At 43.2% G+C, this 18444-nt stretch overlaps 2 protein-coding genes across 3 annotated transcripts; one reads left to right on the top strand and one right to left on the bottom strand.

The window, feature by feature from the left end:
* Positions 1–201: 201 nt before the first annotated feature.
* On the bottom strand, positions 202–12155 carry LOC141790638 (coiled-coil domain-containing protein 158-like). Of its 2 annotated transcripts, XM_074670652.1 has the most exons (23): positions 12029–12155; positions 11728–11902; positions 11581–11638; positions 9564–9712; positions 9264–9433; positions 9064–9173; positions 8687–8987; positions 8560–8615; positions 8315–8425; positions 8165–8246; positions 7859–7978; positions 5117–5332; positions 4772–5008; positions 4552–4699; positions 4063–4215; positions 3688–3800; positions 1886–2044; positions 1702–1794; positions 1448–1567; positions 1037–1158; positions 800–847; positions 556–608; positions 202–366 (listed from the first exon to the last, which is right to left on the bottom strand). In XM_074670652.1, the coding sequence occupies exons 2-23, from the start codon at positions 11852–11854 to the stop codon at positions 248–250; spliced, it is 2865 nt and encodes a 954-aa protein (XP_074526753.1). In that variant the 5' UTR covers positions 11855–11902; positions 12029–12155; the 3' UTR covers positions 202–247. The 2 variants fall into 2 exon arrangements, with proteins under 2 accessions (XP_074526753.1, XP_074526752.1); XM_074670651.1 differs by having other exon boundaries at positions 11728–12155.
* Positions 12156–12162: 7 nt separating this feature from the next.
* LOC141790639 (cyclin-G2-like) lies at positions 12163–17567 on the top strand. The gene is made up of 8 exons (XM_074670653.1): positions 12163–12363; positions 12912–13035; positions 13150–13287; positions 13541–13791; positions 13937–14015; positions 14108–14206; positions 14814–15016; positions 16799–17567. Exons 2-8 carry the CDS (start codon positions 12913–12915, stop codon positions 16902–16904), a joined length of 999 nt encoding a protein of 332 aa, XP_074526754.1. The 5' UTR covers positions 12163–12363; position 12912; the 3' UTR covers positions 16905–17567.
* Positions 17568–18444: the final 877 nt, after the last annotated feature.

Below are 18444 nucleotides of genomic sequence, written 5' to 3' on the forward strand. Positions count from 1 at the left end.
ACTTTATTTAAATAAATTACAGAAATACACCTGATTGCTGCGTTGTTTGGAACATCATTTCAGGAGCTTTTAAAATAAAAATGTGTTTTTTCTGAAAGACAAAAAGTGAAGAGATCAGTCAATAAAAATGTATTCAAACAAGCATGAAGCTACCTCAGTGCATCCTACCGACAACACCAGTATATTTCACTGTGAACTCACTGATAAGAGGAGCCAGCCTCAGGTCTGCTGTGTCTTCTTGTGTTGGTCACTGGTGGCAATGTGGGTCAGAGGTCAGAAGACAGTGGACGGGTGACCTCCGGCCCAGTGAGAGGATCTGTAAGGAGGAACTGTACTTCCCCACAGCCGGACTCCAAATAGCACGGCCTGGAGTTGGGATGTAAATGTCAGAGGAGCAAAAATAGCCACTGACAGGGCTTCACAATTTGGTGTCCTTTAACTGTGTGTTTTTGTTAATTTAAAAGCCCTTAAAAGAAACCAAACATTAATGCTCTGATGATGTTCTTTATTAAACAGGAAACTTAAGTCGACTCGCTCTTCATTCTGGACACTCACTGTCGCTGGAGAATTCGCCGTTGACTGTTTTTCCGTTGAGAACATGTGGCTTGCTGAAAGTGTTGACACAAGCAGAGGAGATGCATGACAGAGCACTTAGTCTGAGGCGCTTTGCATGTTGCATGAGGGGTAAAAGGGTCATGTGGGACGACGGTGTGATTATCTCACAGCCTCACAAAATGCAGGTCATTTTCAAAGCACGCAAACAAAAACAGCTTGAGGGGTTTTTGGGTTCATGTCCTACCTGCCGCAGGTTTTTCTTCTTAATCTTGAGGCAGCTTTGTCTTTATCACTTAAAAAAAACACAGTTAAATATTACTTAACATCAAAAAGGTCCGGTTAAAGGTGGATTCTTATGACCCAAAGTTCCCTAAAGGGTCTAAAGGGACTTCCTGCTCATTTTGCAGCATCACATGATTCTCAGATGTGACCTAAACCAGCCCGAGGTACGAACTAATCCCTGCGGTGTGTGGGAACGTACGCTGTGGTTACATGCTCTTTCTCCGGCGCAGACCTCCTCCTGAGGAAGCTGCAGCGTGCGGCGGTGTGTTCTGTGTGTGGTCTGTGGTCTCCTGAAATCATCCTGACGGGGGGGCTCTCCTTCTGAGGAGACACAGAGTTGATGCATATAAATCTGGAGACAGCAGCACCAGAGAACACAGAGAACGATCTGTGACAAAGAGCAAACACAACAGTTTGCTGCTACTGTTTGGAAATGATTTACAGTCAGGTTTCTCGTCTTGCCACAGGAATGTAACGGCGAGCGTGTTTTTGATTTGAAGGAGCAGCAGATCTGCTGAGCTCAGCCAAACAAACAATGGTTCACACATGTGGTTTATTGGCCCCGGGCTGCAGGAGATATACAGGAGTTATAGAGAAACGCTGACTTTACCGTTACGTGAGCGTTGGAGGCGTGCTGGGAGGAGGGTGGAGCAGGGAGGCCAGATGAGGACGGGGAGCCCGGGTCAGGTGGAGGGACTTTTGAAGCTATAACATTCTGACCTTGGAGCTCCTGAGGGTGAGATAAAAAGCTGATCATATGCACTCCGGTCTCTTTAAAGATAAAGACAGAATAACAAACAGCAATGTAGAGTCTGGATGTTAAACCTTTCTCCTCTGTCTTACACAAAATGTTCTCAGTTCTACCTTCAGGTCCAGGGCGTGTTGGAGTTTCAGTCGGAAGAAATCCTGCTCCTGCAGCTGGATGAAGTCCTGACAGTCTGCAAAGCTCTCTGACATCTTCCAGGAGACACATAAAACAAAAACAAATCTCATTTCAGTCATTTATCTTATCCAGGCTTCATTGAATGAAGGTGTGACTGGGCCTCACCTTGTGGAGGATGGCCTCCAGCTGGCTGATCCGCTCCCTCAGCTGTTTGTCTTTGGAGCGCAGAACCTCAAGCTCACAGCGCAGTTGTCTCTTCTCCTCTCTGATGAATGTCAGGTCCTGGAGCTGCTGCTGGTGCTGAAGGCTCTGCTGGCGCTTCTCCTGGATGGGACGCAGAGACGGTGGTGTCGATACGTGAAAATGCACAAGTTTAGACTATACGTTTGATTGCTTTGTTAAAAACAACTTAGATTAGAAATAAGACGATAAAAAACAGAAGAGGCATGAAAAAGCTAACAAGTAAACAGTGATGTTGTCAGGCCTGAGATCCACTTTCATATGACCCTAGGGATAGGTACCGAATTAGGTACTTTTATAGGTAGAGGAAGTGGAAGAGTAGGCATTTTTTCATGCTGGACATGATCACAGCATTGCAAGGTTATATATTGAAGAATGCATATGTTAAACTGGAAAAAATTAGACTTCATTACTAAACAAATTGATATTTTTTACCACATAAACACAAAAAAAGTACCAAAAATTGGTACCGTTGAGTACCGGTTACGATTGCCAGGTACTGGGCATCGTTACCATATTGTTTCAAATGTGAAAGGTACCCATCCCTATGTGACCCAGCTTTCATCTAATAAAATGTTAATTATGACACTGAACTACATCATGTTTTAAATGATGTGTAGTTTTACATTTTCAGTCAAGGTCACAACCCAAACCAAAGTCTATCTTGCACATCTTACTGAACTACATCTGGACTGTGCACAGACTACTTATATAAAGCTAAAGCTCTGTACTTTCTGCAGAAACTCAACAAATTTTATTGTACATTTTTATGCTGATAATCCCCCTATAGAGGGATTCTCAGTCTACATCAGTGGTCACCAACCTTTTTGAGCCCAAAAACTCTAAACTCAACCAGCGTGAATGAAAGATCTACCCATTGAAGGCTTGAGGAAAAATGGGTGATGCGGGGTGATTCATTTTTCTATAATTTTCAAGATGTATGGGGAAGCCTCAAAGATTGACCGGTCGATCGCGATCGATGGGTTGGCGACCTCTGGTCTACATCATGGTCACGTCAATGTTCGGTTGTTCTGTGGTCAGTTTTTAGAAACGATACTATACAACAGAGGCAACGTCTATCAAGTTCTGACCGTTACAGAGCAACCGGTGTTTTGGAGTTGATAGAGACCATGCTAACTGGTGACTCTCAGCGGACAGTATCAGTGATTAACGGCTGAGAGTCACCAGTTAACAGGGTCACACTTTACACTGAAACACCAGCGACGTCTGCAGGTGAATAATTAACTCTGGACGTAGTTTTCTGGTTCTTTTATTATGAACCTGGTCTCAGACTCAGCAGTCTGTTTGCTACTTTTTGGTCTGGGAGGGTTTCTGATTTATTGACACGTTTACATCCTGGTCTGCCACAGTCTGGTAAGTGTCCTCGGATAATGCAGTCATGAGCATCGACTGACAGTTGTGTGTTTAAACTCCTCTCTGGGTACACGCCGGATTTCTCCAGCTAATATCTGTCCACTTGCTGATCTCTTCTGTCCACTCACTGCTATTTCACAAACCTGGGAGCCGTTTGCTATCTGTATAGGTGGTTATATTTAGTTTAAAAATGCACCCAAGTTGCGCACACATCCGTAGTTGTTGATAAACAAATTATCCCTCTTTGAAAAGTAATGTGGAAAACAAACTGAGAGGATGTAAACTAAGGAAGACAGAAGGAGATTAAACGATCTCCAAGCTGCTAAAACAGGTTGGATCTACAGTTTCTGTACCTGCTGCAGCTTCTCAACCGTCTCCTCCAAATGTTGGATTTTGCCCTGCAGGGAGTCGATCTGCTCCCTCCTGGCTGTGATCTTCCTCTGCATCTCCATGGCTACTTGGAGGCCTGCAGCAGAAAGAGCCAAAGAAACTGACAAATGAAAGAAGGAACATCATGTTCATCATCTATCAAACTACAGAGCTTTAATTTTGGAGAGGCTTCCTCATATCAGTGACGGATAGTCTCACAGATTACATCTCAAAGACGGGAATGCAGAGGAGGAGGATTATTTTTGTAGAAGAGCTGTTACCGCTTCACACATTGGGCGTAAGTCAGAATATTTCTTTGTACTTCAGATCTTTTAATTAAAACCTGCGGTGAATCTAACCGTGTCCGTCGGCTCCTTCCAGCGTTCTCAGGACGCTCCTGACCCGGTCAAGCTCCTTATGGGTGTTCCTGAGCTGACTCTGAAGCTCCAGCGCCGCGCCCTCGTGCTCCTCGCTCGTACGGATGTGGAGCTGCTGCAGCTGCCGGTGCTCCTCTGAAATCATGCCCGAATAAACACATATATTACAACCTGCTGTAGGAAACACACTCTCAAACACACACTCTCTACAATAGGAGGGCTGGGTGGGCTGTGAAAACACACCGAACATGGTTCTTTGTTTTCTCAGCTCAGCGGGACAAAAAGATCATTTGGTTTGGCTGAAGATCGTGAGACCTGAACTCTTTCTAGAAACATCCCCGTGTCACCCCCGGTGAATGAGAGGGCCTGACTACACTCCAAGTCTTTGAGTTCATGGAGGATGAAAGATTTCATTGGGTAAAGACGAGGTGGTTTATTTGTCCGGTGGGTCCGGAGTGAAGCTGAACTCACCTGTGAGGGTGAGGAGCTGCTTGCTGAGCTGCTGCTTCTTGAGCGTTTCCTCCTGAACTCGCTGACTCTGTTCTTCCACTGCGGCCTTAAACCGCCGTCTCTCCTGATCAGCTGCAGCCAGCTCCGACTTCTTCTGCTCTAATTCGGCCTAAACAGGAGGAGAGGAAAGTTAGTGAGGGCGTAAACACACACCATGAGGTGAATAAGTCCTCGTCCTGACCCTGAGCTGCTCCATGTCCTGCTTGTGCTGGTTCAGCCGGTTGCTGAGGAGGCTGTTCTCCTGCTGCAGGTTGTTGATGGCACAGCTGTGCTGCGCTGACATCTGGATGCTGCTTTCCATCTCTAACCTCAAATCTTCCAGCTTCCTGTCTCGGTCATCCAGCTGCAGCCTCAGGGTCTCCTCCTCTGCCTGCAGGATCTGGTTCTGTGTCTGAGCCACTTCCAGCCTGACTAAAAACTTCAAAGATTGTCGTATTTCATTAAATCTGACGTTCAGGGATCTTGATAATCTGAGCGGTACGTTTCATGGGATCCTGAACACATGATCTCAGCTGTGGTTTAGTACCTGCTGGGTTTCTTGCAGCCTCTGCTGGAGCTCCCTGGTTTTCTCCTGCAGGAGTTCCTGGGATTTCCTCCCCTCCTGAGCCCTCTGCTCCAGCAGGACCTGCAGGCAGCTCCTCTCCTCCCCGCCTCTCTGAAGCTGCTCCCTGGCTGCCTCCAGCTGTCCTCTCAGGACCTTCACCTCCTCCTGAAGCTCACACTGCTGCTGCTCACCGCACCTCTGGAGGACGAAGCCGGCGGCACAGTGGGATGGTTAGATTCCCACAGACCAGTTAATAATAAACTTATGAAACATCATCTGCATCAGGAGAGAAGACGGCTCTGTGCTTTTTACATAAATCTGTATGAACACCTGATTCTACACACACAGAAACTGAGACAGCTGAGGCAGGGATAAAAAAGTCCACCTCAGGTCACTGCTCTCTTGACTGCAAACTGTCATGCTTCTTGTCCGTTAGCTGGCACAGGTTGGTTTCAGCTGACTTACCAAGGGTGATAAAAGAATACTTAAAGCACCTGGGAGAAACTTTGTGATCATGCTAATTTTGGCGCCCTCCTCAGGACAAAGCAATGCCTCCAACACCTTTGCTGATTTTGTCTTTTTACCTTCTTACCTTGGGTAAAAAAGGTTTAAACCAAAAAGTGTCACCTTTCCATCTTAAAGTGATACTCCAGGATGGAACAAGTTGGGTCCTATCACAAGGTTTAGGACAGAAATTACCCCTACAGCAGTGTTTTTGTGCAGCAGAAGCCCAGAGCGCACCCACCAAACACCCCCTCCCTGCTCCTCTGCCGGTTTCCTCTGCACTCGGACGGGGCCGTATTTTAATTGACCAAAAACACAAATAAATGGACTCCCACTGATAAAATCTGATATCTGCATTCACGCTTTATTTAGAGAATTTTCAGCGCGTTACTTTCACACAAAAACACCGCTTAATAAGGCTCTAGTTCTCATTGTGTCGTAAAACGGCGCTACCTCCGCTGCAGAGCCACAGCTGGCTACGAGGCCCTCACCGCTTAGTGTATCAGTCCTCGATGAACTATGCCGAACTAGAGCCTTATTTAGCGGTGTTTTTGTGTGAAAGTAACGCGCTGAAAGTTCTCTGAATAAAGCGTGAATGCAGACCGATATCTGATTTTTTCGGTGGGAGTCCGTTTATTTGTGTTTTTGGTCAAGTAAAATATGGCCCCGTCCGAGTGCAGAGGAAACCTGCAGAGGAGCAGGGAGGGGGTGTTTGGTGTGTGCACTCTGGGCTTCTGCTGCACAAAAACACTGCTGTAGGGGTAATTTCTGCCCTAAACCTTGTGATAGGACCCAACTTGTTCCATCCCAGAGTATCACTTTAAATAGGGAGTATTATTCTGTCCCTCTGGTGTCCCTGTAGTGTCTTTGCATGATTTTCAGGTAAAATAAAAGTCCCCATTCTCTCTCATAAGTGTTTTGAAAAACCCCCATCTCAGCCTCCGTTTTCAAATTTTCTTTGTTCGAGTCTTTCAACTTTTAACTGGATACAACATGACGAGGTAAGGTATTCATTAGTACAGTTGCGTAGCTTTGTTGTTTGAAACGTGACATCAAGCGAGCGTAAGTTTGTACCATACATCAGTAGCTGACTAAATGTAGGGCTACTAGTAGCCCCTGCTACAATGTATCAGTTGGTTAATGTTTCAACAAAGCCAACTACCATACGTAGAAGTCCATGCGTAGCTCTGACAGCCTGATCTGTGAGACGTGTCTGTAATTTGTAACGTTAGTGAATCCTGGTTATGTCCTGCCAGTCATCTACCAATCAGAGCTAACGTAACCTCACTCTTCATTTTATTGATAGAATCTCAAGTTTGAACAGATCACTGCAGAATAACTGCTGACTGTGAGTTCGAATGGACATTAGCACAAACAGTTTAGCCCGTGTTTTAGCCTTTAGCTTGTGTTCTATCTCTCTCCTGTTTATCTTTCTTTTGCTCTTCTGTCCTTTTTCTGTCTGACAGTTAGGCTCCAGTGTCCACCATCACTACAAAATTAATCACAGAAATGGTTTTCAGCAGAGAAAAATGCTGATCACTCCTCTCACTGCTAAACTTCATCAGCCGGCGTGGTGTTTGTCATAGAGACTTGGACATGCCGTACATCAATCCAGTGTTGCTCAACCCAATCAGGAAGCTACCAAGAGGCTAGCATTTCGAAAAACCTATATTGGCGCTGATACTCTCATTTTACAGTGTGGATTATGATCAGGCATATATCTGAAAGGGAGACTTTTTCAAGATTATTTCAACCCCCTTAAAGGTTTCCTGCTCCACAAACCCAAGAACAGACTGTTTTAATCAGTTCACGGACGGATTCAGCGCTTTCTCCAACACATGAACATATAGAGGTTTGAAAATCTGCATCATATCCATGTTTTACTTAAAGAAAAGAAGGAAAACCCCTGTTAAACAGAATTTTGGTGAAAAAAAAAACACCTTTGCCATGTAAAGCAGTGTGTTCTGTGTCAGAGTTTTTAAACAAAGCCTCCTTTTGAGCCTTGAAATCCTCTTTGTCTCCTACCGGCGTCGGAAGCTGTTTGACTAGAAGATTAAACATCTCCAGTTACCAATACATAATCATTTGGCCACACAAAACTGAAGCTACAGTTGACGCTTTAACATTTAGGTTACCTCTCCTGAACACAAGCGAGGGGATTTACGGGAAACAAACCAAAAAATAAAAACACTGTTTTCTCATTGTGGTTTTCTGCAGCACCTGAAGTTGGCAGACTCTGGACTGGAGCTCCTCTGCTTGGAGTAAAGATCTCTCTCTGTCTCTTTTGGCGTCCACCAGCTGGGACTGAGCCTGAAGGAGCTGCTGCTCCAGGCGACGCACCTGCAAGTGTCATAAATTACATTCACAAAGCCGAGAGTGAAAACCTGGTTTTGATTCTTGGAAGGTATCGAGACAGAGGTTACATCAGGAGTGTTTTCTACATTATCTTATACGTTATAAGATCTCAGTATCAGGTGAAGTGAGTAAACAGCAGTCGTTTTAATGCTAGAGTTCATTCTTCCTCACCTGATCTTTATGGCTGCAGATGGTTGACTCCAGGTCACGGACCTGACACTGCTGCAGTGATGTGTGTCTCTCTGCAAGTCCCCTGAACAGAGAGGTTTAAAACATTATTATCCAGAGATGAAAACTGTCTGATCTTTGAGTATGACTCACTTTAACATCTGCAGTTTCACACTCAAACTGGCGCTGTCGTTTTGTGATGAGCTCAGTTTGTCGGTCAACAGCACCATCTCCTGGCCGAGGCACGCAATCAGGTCTTCAATCCTGAAAGAGATCAGAAGAAAGTGCTCAAACAGCTCTGGACTGAGGTGCCAGGAGGGACGGAGCAAAGACTTAAAAAAAAGCACAATACCCCCTCTTTAACTTCAGCTGAGTGTTGCAACTTTTAAATAAATTACCTTTCTTTTGGCTTATTTGCTCCTCTGCTTTCTCCACTCCCTAGATGTTCTTGTGACTGCCATAAAACAGAAAAATATTAGTCATTAAGTGAGGAAAAGTATTGAAATTGATCTGTAACTTACTTACTAAAAATGGTCCCTCCTGTAGTTTGTTTGTTACGTTTCTTGAACCCTCGGTTAAATCAGCAGCCCGGTTCAGCTGATTTGAAAAACTGAAATCTTGTCCGTGTTGTTTCTCATCAGATAACATCCTGTTGTACATCTCCTCTAAATTTCTTTCCAGTGTTGCTACTTTCTGGTTAAGCGCCATCGTCTCTTCCTCCGTCTCCCGCAGCTTCTGGTCCCCCGCCCTCTTGATGCTTTGGAGCTCCTCCAGCATGCACAGCATCTTTTCCATCTGATGAACGTGCGTCCTTGAATCCTTCAATCTACAAATGAAATGATCTGTGGGTCAAAAGGATTGAACACTTTCTGTGTAAAGGTTTATTTTATTAGTGTGATCACCTGAGGTCTGACAGGGCGTCCCTCTCCAGCTGGACTTCTTGTAATCTAGTCTGCAGGTTCATGATGGCTCTGTCCACAGTGAAGGTCTGTTGTTCAGGGAGATCAGGAGTCTGTGTTTAAGAGGGTAAAATCATAAAAAAGAATTTCATCATCGGGCTGCATGAAACTGAAAATATCCCCGTCTTGTGTGGAAGCAGAACCTTGCTGAGCTGTAAGTCAGACAGCTGCTGCAAACAGTCGTCTATTACGCGCTCTAACGCCTCCTCTTGGGCTCCTGTTTGGCTCAGACTCTCCAGGTCACAGACCAGCGGCTGTGTTGATGCCTGCTGCTGCGGCGTTGAAAGAACGGAGGAATTCCCAGGTGAGTTGTCTGTCAAAACAGGACATGAACACAAATATTTTAAAGTAAGTTTGAACATATGTTGCAACAAGAAGGCTTATTTGTAAATCTTTCTGACATCTTATACAGAAGTAAATGAGTGGAAGCCGCTTGTACTTACAGACATCAGAGCTGTGGCTGTGGGAGCTTTTTCCAGGTGAGCTGTGGGTGCTGTAAGTGCAGCCGAACCTCTCCAGAGTAAGCTTGGTTGCATGTTCAACCTCATTTTGAAGCCGCTGTGTTTCTTTGGTGCGCCTATCGAGCTCTTCGCTGTAAGGACAGGATGGAGGAGTAAAGCAGAGTCATATTTGAAAGAAAGAAACATAATTTTACCACCCAACTGGCTGGTAAACGTAGAGATACATCATTAGTAGGCCTGTCACCAATTAACCGAACGATAAATAAAAACTTCCTTGGTAAGTTTGCCAGCCTCGATAAACGGACACGTGCATGCATGTTTGTTTTCCTCCTCTCTTTCCACCAAAGAGGCTGAATGAGAAGATGGCTCACTACGTCTATCTTTCCTAACATCGGGGTGCATAGGTTCTATAGCGGATATAGCGGAGTTATAGCAGAGTGAGCATCTGTCAAAAATGCGATCTTTGGGGTGAAGACGGGGCTGCTCACTCGTACACACGGAGAGAGCTGAAGGGAGCGTCCTGAGGGGTAAGGAGGAAATACACGCTAATATGTGTGATGGCACCAAAGATACGGTTCTTAAGCCGCCTGCCACAGTCCCAGTGTGGGAAAATTTTGTTTTTTATCAGAATGAACAAAGTGTGAGCTCATGAACACCAACGAGCTGATATGTCGCATTTGTTTGAAAATAGTGGCGACGAAGAAGAAGAAGGGGAGGTGCAGTGGAGCCTTGTTCTTTGACAATCCGCTCTTACTAAGGCTTTTGGTCGGCAAAGTAAATAGAAATAAAAGCGCCAAATGGTGGGCGCTCAAAGACAGCTACATTGCCACAGAAATGCAGCCCTTCAATACGGTTGAAAGCCAGAAATGTTCAAAATGTTTGACAGACAGTACGGATTGACTGGGAAAAAGTACATGTAACGAAAAATTCAGGAACTGTATAATCTCCCTTTTGTTTAGGCTATAGTCTTTATTGTTTTTTTTTTTTTGAGTTTTGTTTTTTCTTTAGAGACAGGTTCTATGTTTTATTGTTTTTTATTAGTATTAATTATTTTCATTGACACATATTTTTTTCTAAAAGAGAGTCCATTTCATTTTCATTGTATTTTTTTCTCTTTCTTGTTTGTTAAATTTATTATATTTTTTGTTTAACTTATTTTATTTAAAAGATCCTGACCTTTTAATTACAGTTAAAAACTCTTAAGAAATTAAAGTTTCTTGCTTTTGATATGGTGTACTCACTTTATTATCCCATTTATCATAATTACATCAATGAAAAAATGAAAAAAAAAATCGTTTATCGGTAATAATATTTTGGAATATTATCGTCTAGCAAAATTTGTTATCAGGCCTAATCATTAGCCTTTCATTTAGTAATTCAAGTAACTCATTACAATTTCTCAAGTCCCTGTACGTAATTAGAATTTTGTGCACTTTTCAAGTCCAGATCTTTGACCTGCACTTGAACATTTTTGCGAGAAGTTTTATACTTCACTACATTTTACTTTTAGTTGGTTACTGAGTAAACAAAGCGTAAACAGAAAGGATTTAGGTCAAAACTGATTTAATAAAGCTGTCAGCTCAAATGTAAACTACAACATGATTCTCATCGGAACAAACCGTCCTGCAGTCCGGACACTTCATGGTGAACTCTTGATGTGGGGATCTTCCACAAAGTGCAAAATAAAAACGAGGAAGCTTAAATATTCAGGAACTTCAACCTAAATATGTGTCTTTATCACATTTATTCTCTCCCATTGGATAGACTTTAACTATTAGCACAGGAAGTGATGTTCTGACATTTTTGCATCTCATTTCTTACTGACATCTTTTCACTTCACTCCCAAGTTCTCACTACTTTGAATAGATTTTAAAGAAAGATCTTTTACTTTCACTTCTACTTGAGTAAAATGTCATAGTCATAGTGCCTGTAGCAGTTTCATTCTGCATGCATCTGCGTGTTGTTTACATTGTGTGATTGTTTAAACAGATCAAGATACCTCAATTCATCCAGTGAAAGGGTGTGAAATCTCTGCTGACGGCAGACCTCACGAGTCCCTACAAGAAAAGAAAGCTAAAAAAGTTAATTGGGAGCTACATATGTCAATAAAGCCGGTTTTAAATATCACAGATTTGTTGTAACTCACTTGTTCCTGTTGTAGCTTCTGTTACGTTTGACTGCCTCAGCGGAGATTCATTTTGTAAAACGCTGGCACCATTATTTTTAAAAAGCCCAAAACTCTGGAGAACAGAGGGCTGAAGCTCTGCTGACATGTTTCTTCGGTTTCTTCACGCGTAGGACCAAATTGTGCGGCTAAAGAGCTAGCGGGAGCAGCTAAACGTTAAGTCTGGTCACCATGGAGACAGCATCCTGCGCGTGGCTTCGTAAGCCTAACGTCCAGCTATTAACGGTGTGTATTATTGCTAACATTAAGATAAAATACTTACTGATTGATTCTAGTGTTTTTTAGAGTCTAACTAGAAAAGAAATCGTTGAAAAAGTGACGATAGCGCCAATACTTTCAAACATCCGCCGTTTCTCCCAGTTTTGCATGACGTCGGACCAACGCTCCTCGCGTGGTGCATTGTGGGCCGTGTAGTTTATAAGCTGCTCAACGGTAATTTGTTTGTTCAGGGCGGACCCTCTTTTCTGTGGGGACCAAGGTTTCTGTTTTGGACATTTTCCGCCCTTGAGCTGTCCTCAAAATGGAAATATGAAGAAATAAGTGCTTTTAATAAGCCGTAAGAACTCTAAACCTGCAGGTCGGCAGCTTCAGGGTGAGGTAAGACCCATTTGTTGATACGATAGCATACTGTTAGCACAGTTAGCTTACATTGACGTAGATATTGTTTTTTCATTGCTGCTGTATGCATGTTTTAATGACACTTTTCGTCTTCTGAGGGGTGAAATGAAGTCAGCATTGACCGATTTATTCAACTCCTGCATTGCTGTTTAATTATGTTCCTATTTTTAAGCATTTGACCTACTTTTTTCCTCTTATCAGATGTAGACCTGCAGACTAAAGTAATATAAATATCATCTTGCATATTAAATTTTTATGTTACATTGTGTGCCATAAACTTAGTTTTCTTGTTTAATACACTACAATGTTGAAACTGCAATTAATTTATCAGGAATTTAAAGTATTTGAGGCGGTGTGGCTGTTTTCCAGTGATACCTGACACCCAGAAGGTGTGGTTTAGGAGGAGACATTAATAACCCCCCTTCTGTTTCCTCTGCAGGACAGTTGCTTCTGCTTTTCTTTGTTATACAGTCCTTTATCCTCTCTGAGTTTGCAATGGAGCATCATTGAATTATGCTGTTTTTCAGGATGAGGGATCTTTACATCATCGACAGTTTGCTCTTAAAGGAGCTGAAGTCATGTTGTGCGAAGGAGCACACATTTCTCCCCAGAGAAGCTGGCCTGAAGCTGATGGAGACGGCCTCCACAGAGGTAACCCACTGACCTACTTTCACATTTCTGGCTCTATGTTCAGATATATGTGCCGACAAACAATGAAATCTATTTCCAGTGATTCCTATCAAATATTTAATGGTGTGCTTTCAGAATCAGAGTGGAGTGTCGGCGAAGTGCAGAGACACAAGAGTGGAAGAACTTTGGGGCCTGACAAGTTTCTTTGGCTACACTACTCGGACTTTTGTTCAAGCTGTCAGTTTGCTGGACCGATTCCTGACTGTAATGAAGGTAGAAACTAGACAGAGTGTTTACATTTGTTATATTTTATGCATGTTTTTTTTTGTTTAATCTTACAAAACAATCCTTGAGTTGAAGCAGAACTTGTGAAACCACTTGTACAAGTAAAATCTCAACCTAGATCATGCTTTTTTAACATGTCTGATTACACTTTTCCATCACTAGAAAGAAGAAAACAAGACCCCAGTGACTTAGAATCATGGGATGTTGACTCACACTTATCACTTTGGTGTTATTTCATCAGGTGCAGCCCAAACACTTGCCCTGCATTGGCGTCTGCTGCCTTCACATCGCAGCCAAAATGGTGGAGGAAGAGAGCAATGTCTCACCCGCCCGTGAACTGATCCGCATCAGCCAAAGCAAGTTCACCGTGTCAGACGTGTGTCGCATGGAAAAGATCATCTCAGAGAAGCTGAGCGTGGAGCCTGAGGCAGTGACCGCCCTGACCTTCCTTCACCTCTACTACTCGGCCTTCACGTCCCAGTCTGCTGGCAGGTAAACACTTCACCTCCCTTTGCTCGGTTTTATTGTTAAAGCAGATGCTTTGCTCCACTTTGCATGGAGTTGGGTTGAATAGATTGTGCATTGTGAGGTTTGTACTGGCGGATCACTTTGGGATTCCCTCTATATTTTATCTAAGGGAGGAGATCCCAAGCATTGGGAGACTGGAAGCCCAGCTAAAAGCCTGCTTATGCCGGCTTGTTTTCTCTAAAGCAAAAGTAAGGATTGTGCCCAGGCGATAATATCACAGCATAGCACCTTGTGCTCCAGAACGGAGGATTAATTCAGGTGCTGATCTTCTCCTTTGCAGCCATCGGTGCTGGCACTGGCCCTCATTGCTCAGGAGTTTGAAGCCCTCCAGTGCAACGCCTTGTTGAAGATTGTACAACAACTCCAAAGACATCTGAAGGTAAAGATGTTGAATTTAGCGAATTTAAGTGAAGCTATGTCGCTTTGCATTTCCAGTTCCTGGATTACTTTAGATTCTTGTTACACAACAAAAACTTAAAACAAAGTGTGCGTTTTTGTCTGATCTCTGCTAAACCTGTCTAACTAGACTTAATATGTCACTCCTACTCAACAAGTCCCAGAAATGTCACATTTTAAGACATTAGGAGGAGTCAAAAATGTTTGGGTTGCCGGTATTGACTTTAAAATCTACCAATAAAAGATGAGGGTGTTACCCCAGTTCAAGAACCTCATTTTTTTACCACAATGGAAGATATTTTTCTACTCTTTACAATAAAATCAGGCATCGTTTTCAGCCTTTACTGTCTTGAAACACGATTTTTCTGTACATGCCAGGTGAAACTACCTAAAACAATGTGCTTTATGACTCCTTTTGTCTAGAATAAGACAAAAAACACTCTTAAATTCCTGTTTCTGCCGTGTAGAATTCAGCATTAAGCTGCGACTGCGTGCACATGATCACACCTCCTGACATGTTGATGACAGCACATATTAATACTCCCTCTGTCAGCCGTCTCTTAGCTACTTCCTGTTTCTCCTCCTCACAGATAAGTGACGGCGAGCTGCTCCACTGGAAGGAGCTTGTGGCAAAGTGCATGACTAAATACCGCTCAAAGGAATGTAACAAACCAGACAACAAAAAGCTGGTTTGGATCGTGTCCAGGAGGACCGCACAGAATCTGCAGGCCAACCACTTCAGCGTACCCGGCCTGCCGACCATTCCCGAGGGGAGCTGGGACGAGAGTGAGAGGTTAATGCTCCAGTTTTTACATCATTTACTCCTGGGCTTTCAGATCGGTCAGCACGATGGGTAGAAGTCAGATGGTTTACCAGAAACTTGTGCTCGTCTTGTCTGGAGCGCAACAGTAAATTGCAGTAACGTGTATTAATTCCTTTGGCACGTTACAGTCTGAGCCCAAATGTAAACATGGAAACAGATGTTTAGTTTATGTGTTGCAGAAGAGCAGCTGTTTTCTGATGTGCTAAGTCTTTAGCGCAATAAGTTGCAACCCAAAAGTGGGTCACGAGCTTTTGCCTGGGAAAAAAGTGCTGGAAAAAAATCTGGTGCTCTTACTTTGAAAGGTATTTCTTGAGCAGAGGATGCTGTCTGTTTACACTCCTTAACACTAGGTGGCAATATTGCTCAATATTGCCAACTGACACTTGTGATTTCACAGCATCACAGGTGACTCAAAGTTTGTTGTCAGACATGGCTTCACGCTGGTTTAAAGGTCCCATATCCTGCTCCTTTTCTGCAGTTTAATCTGGATCATTGGTGTCTTCATGAAATGGTAGTAACATGTTTTGGTCCAAAAAGCCAATAAATCAAGCACAGCAGCATTGTTTCCAGGCTCTCATAGCCCCTCTGTTCAGAACGCTCTGATTTAGTGGGCGTGACCTTCATATGTAAATGAGCCACCGCTGATACCGCCCCGCTCTTCCACATCACTGAGAGCGGCGCCACGAGCTCCGAGTGCACAATGTTTAGAAAACAGCTAAGCTCGATTACCGTAACATTACAGGCTACAACAACAGGCTAACCGCAACTACAGTTAGCATCCTGAAGCTAACACAGAGACAGGGGGGACACTGAGGAAAAGCTCTTACATCTGCTCCATAGCACACAGCATTTAAAATACTCACATTTCCAGGGTCCCAGGTTTGTTGGAGGATGGTTGGTAATGCACCTGGATTCAGGACCAGTCTATTGGCTAGCCCTCTGTTGGACTGTCCAAAGTTGGAAAAGCAGTCGGCTGTGAAGTGACTAGCACACACATGCACAGTTTTACTGAGTGTAGCTGGAACATTTCCTTGATAAATGAACTCTAGACACTCAGTCTGTCTTCTTCTGAGATGGGAAGCTTGAGCATGGAACTATGTGGCTGTTTACAGCCAAAAACAGAGCAGTGATGGCTCTTCAACTTTGGCATTCTCCTCCCTGGGGTGGGAGTTTGGGGGTATCTGTACCGGTGGACCAATCAGGTCAGACTTGCTCCTGATTGGTCAAAAAAGGAAATCGCTGACGTCAGCAAATCCCCAAAATCCAAACAGTTCGTTTTAGGTCAGGATTTTACATTCACAAGCTCTACTAAGTACAGGTTTGGTCATTAAATATCACATTTTGTGGGCTGGGAGGAAAGCCACAGACCCACAAATTTCACTAAAAGACTTAAACTGATTTTTGCATAACATGGGACCTTTAAACATGTTTATCTTTTTATCCAAAAAATTGAGAAGCTGAAAAGTTTCCTTGACTTGAGTTGTGGCTTGTCATTGAGGGGTAGTTGTGGGTCTTGGAGCCCAACCTGTTGTGAACCACAGCTGGATGAACCACCATACATTTAGAAACTGTAAATAATGGGCTCAGATGTGGACTGCCATCAGGTCTTAGCAGGAGTTAATCCTTTAAAATCCTGAATCCTTTCCTTTTCAACAATTTCAATTTGATAAATGCTTCCAAACCAAATCCTGTGAGCAACAGACTCATCAAACATCAGCAGAGCGCTGCATTAACCTCCCTCTCCTCCTGCAGTGAGGACTCCTGTGAGGACTCTGGAGAGGACAGCCCATGGGGCTCGCCAGGAAGCGACGGCGAAGGATCCTTCTTCCCCTCTGCCTTCCTGAGCAGCAGGAAGTGACCCGTCGTCATCGTGCCGTAGCGTACAGACGTGTGTCCCCCCTGAGTTCTTCGTGGTTAAAGGTGGTCGACTTGTTTCAGACCAAACCTGTGTTTCTCTTTTTGTACCATGTGCCGCACAGGTATGAGAGGTCATGAAGTGCCTGTGCTGATTCAGTTACTGTCTGTTTCTTTAAGAAAAACATATCCTAGTAATGCAAAACTGAGAATTGCAATATCTTGGCAGCTTGACGGCGATGCATCTGAATGTCTTTATGTTTGTGTCCTCGCTCGGCACATTCCAGGAAAAACAGTGAAGCACAAGAAAGAAGGCGAGGAGTCAGTCCTGAGGTACACTCACTGTTAGAACAGCTAACACACGAGCACAACGCCATCTTTTTTTGATACCTGTTTTTATACTCCAGCCATTCGTGATGACAGTATTCTGCAGACGTGTGTCATACGTTACTCTAACGGGACCTTATTAGTGTTAAACACCAGACTGTATATGCATGAAAACTATGAATGGATGTTTGTGTAAACCAAGATAAGCTTACTGTAAAAAACAAAAAGAAAAAATGTACATAACCTGTAAAAAAGACGAAAAAAATCTATGTTTTTGTGGAAGCAACCTGATGTTTGTGTTTGATATTATATGTTTTATGTTGGAGGGATCAGAGGAAATCCTTCCAAGTAAAGAAAAAAACTTTTTACCAAACTTTTCTCTTTGCTTTTCATTAAATGTGATGTCATTTAAATTTATAAGTTTGATTTGCATATAACAGGGTTAATTTTAGAACAGTGTGCGAGCAGTTCAGATGTGGTTCAGCTGAGCGCTGACCCCAAAGCTCTGCAAAAACAGCCATAAACCGTCTGGCTTGTTCTCGTGTTGACAACATTTCGGTGTTTTCATTAAACTAATGGTTTGTACCAAAGCTGAAGGTCTGCAATGCAGCTGCAACCGGAAGGCATAATTAACTTCTTCCTATCCAGAGAAAACAGACAGGAAGTAGGGAAAATGTTAGGTCACAAAGCTGGCTACAGTTTTTTAGAGGTGGAAAAAGTGCTGAAATTTTCTACTTTGATAAAAGAGAAGGATTTGTTGTGATTTCAACATGAGCAGCGTTCCTCTCCTCCTCCTCTATGTTGGTTCAAATGATCACCGGACCAGACATGTCAGCCAATCAGCTGCAGGCAGGAGTTTGATGGATGGCTTTGATACTTTTTTATGGAGACCCCAGAGTGCAAAACACAAAAAAGCAGAAAAAAGGAAGAAAATGCTAAAAAGTAAATGCTAACACAGTAAAAACCCCAATCAAACTAAAAACAAGTCAACACAGTCATAAAAAAAGAAAACAAAAAGCAAACACAAAAGTCAATACACAAAAAAGATGAAAAAACAGGAATATGCTAACTCAAAGGAGAAAACTCAATAAGAAATGTAAAAACAAAAGAAGAAAACTTGAAAATATAAGAGAAATAATTATTTTAAAAAAATAACAAGACAACTGTATTCTGAAATTCCTGAGGGAACCCACCTAAGGGGTTGATAAAGTTTTTAT

This window comes from Halichoeres trimaculatus, unplaced genomic scaffold (genome assembly GCF_033239565.1).
Source record: "Halichoeres trimaculatus isolate MK-OKI-2021-1 unplaced genomic scaffold, fHalTri1.1 fHalTri1_scaffold_5, whole genome shotgun sequence".
NCBI classification, from domain to species: Eukaryota; Metazoa; Chordata; class Actinopteri; order Labriformes; family Labridae; genus Halichoeres; species Halichoeres trimaculatus.

Bases quoted from the DNA above. Each gene is read 5' to 3' on its own strand.
- LOC141790638 (XM_074670652.1), bottom strand. From the start codon at position 11,854: ATGTCAGCAGAGCTTCAGCCCTCTGTTCTCCAGAGTTTTGGGCTTTTT. The intron at 2,045-3,687 runs GTACAGAAACTG...CGTCCCATCCAG, and splicing joins CGGTTGAGAAGCTGCAGCAG to GAGAAGCGCCAGCAGAGCCT. The intron at 1,159-1,447 runs GTAAAGTCAGCG...GTGTCTCCTCAG, and splicing joins CCTCCAACGCTCACGTAACG to AAGGAGAGCCCCCCCGTCAG.
- LOC141790639 (XM_074670653.1), top strand. From the start codon at position 12,913: ATGAGGGATCTTTACATCATCGACAGTTTGCTCTTAAAGGAGCTGAAG. The intron at 13,288-13,540 runs GTAGAAACTAGA...TTATTTCATCAG, and splicing joins GATTCCTGACTGTAATGAAG to GTGCAGCCCAAACACTTGCC. The intron at 14,016-14,107 runs GTAAGGATTGTG...TCTCCTTTGCAG, and splicing joins TTGTTTTCTCTAAAGCAAAA to CCATCGGTGCTGGCACTGGC.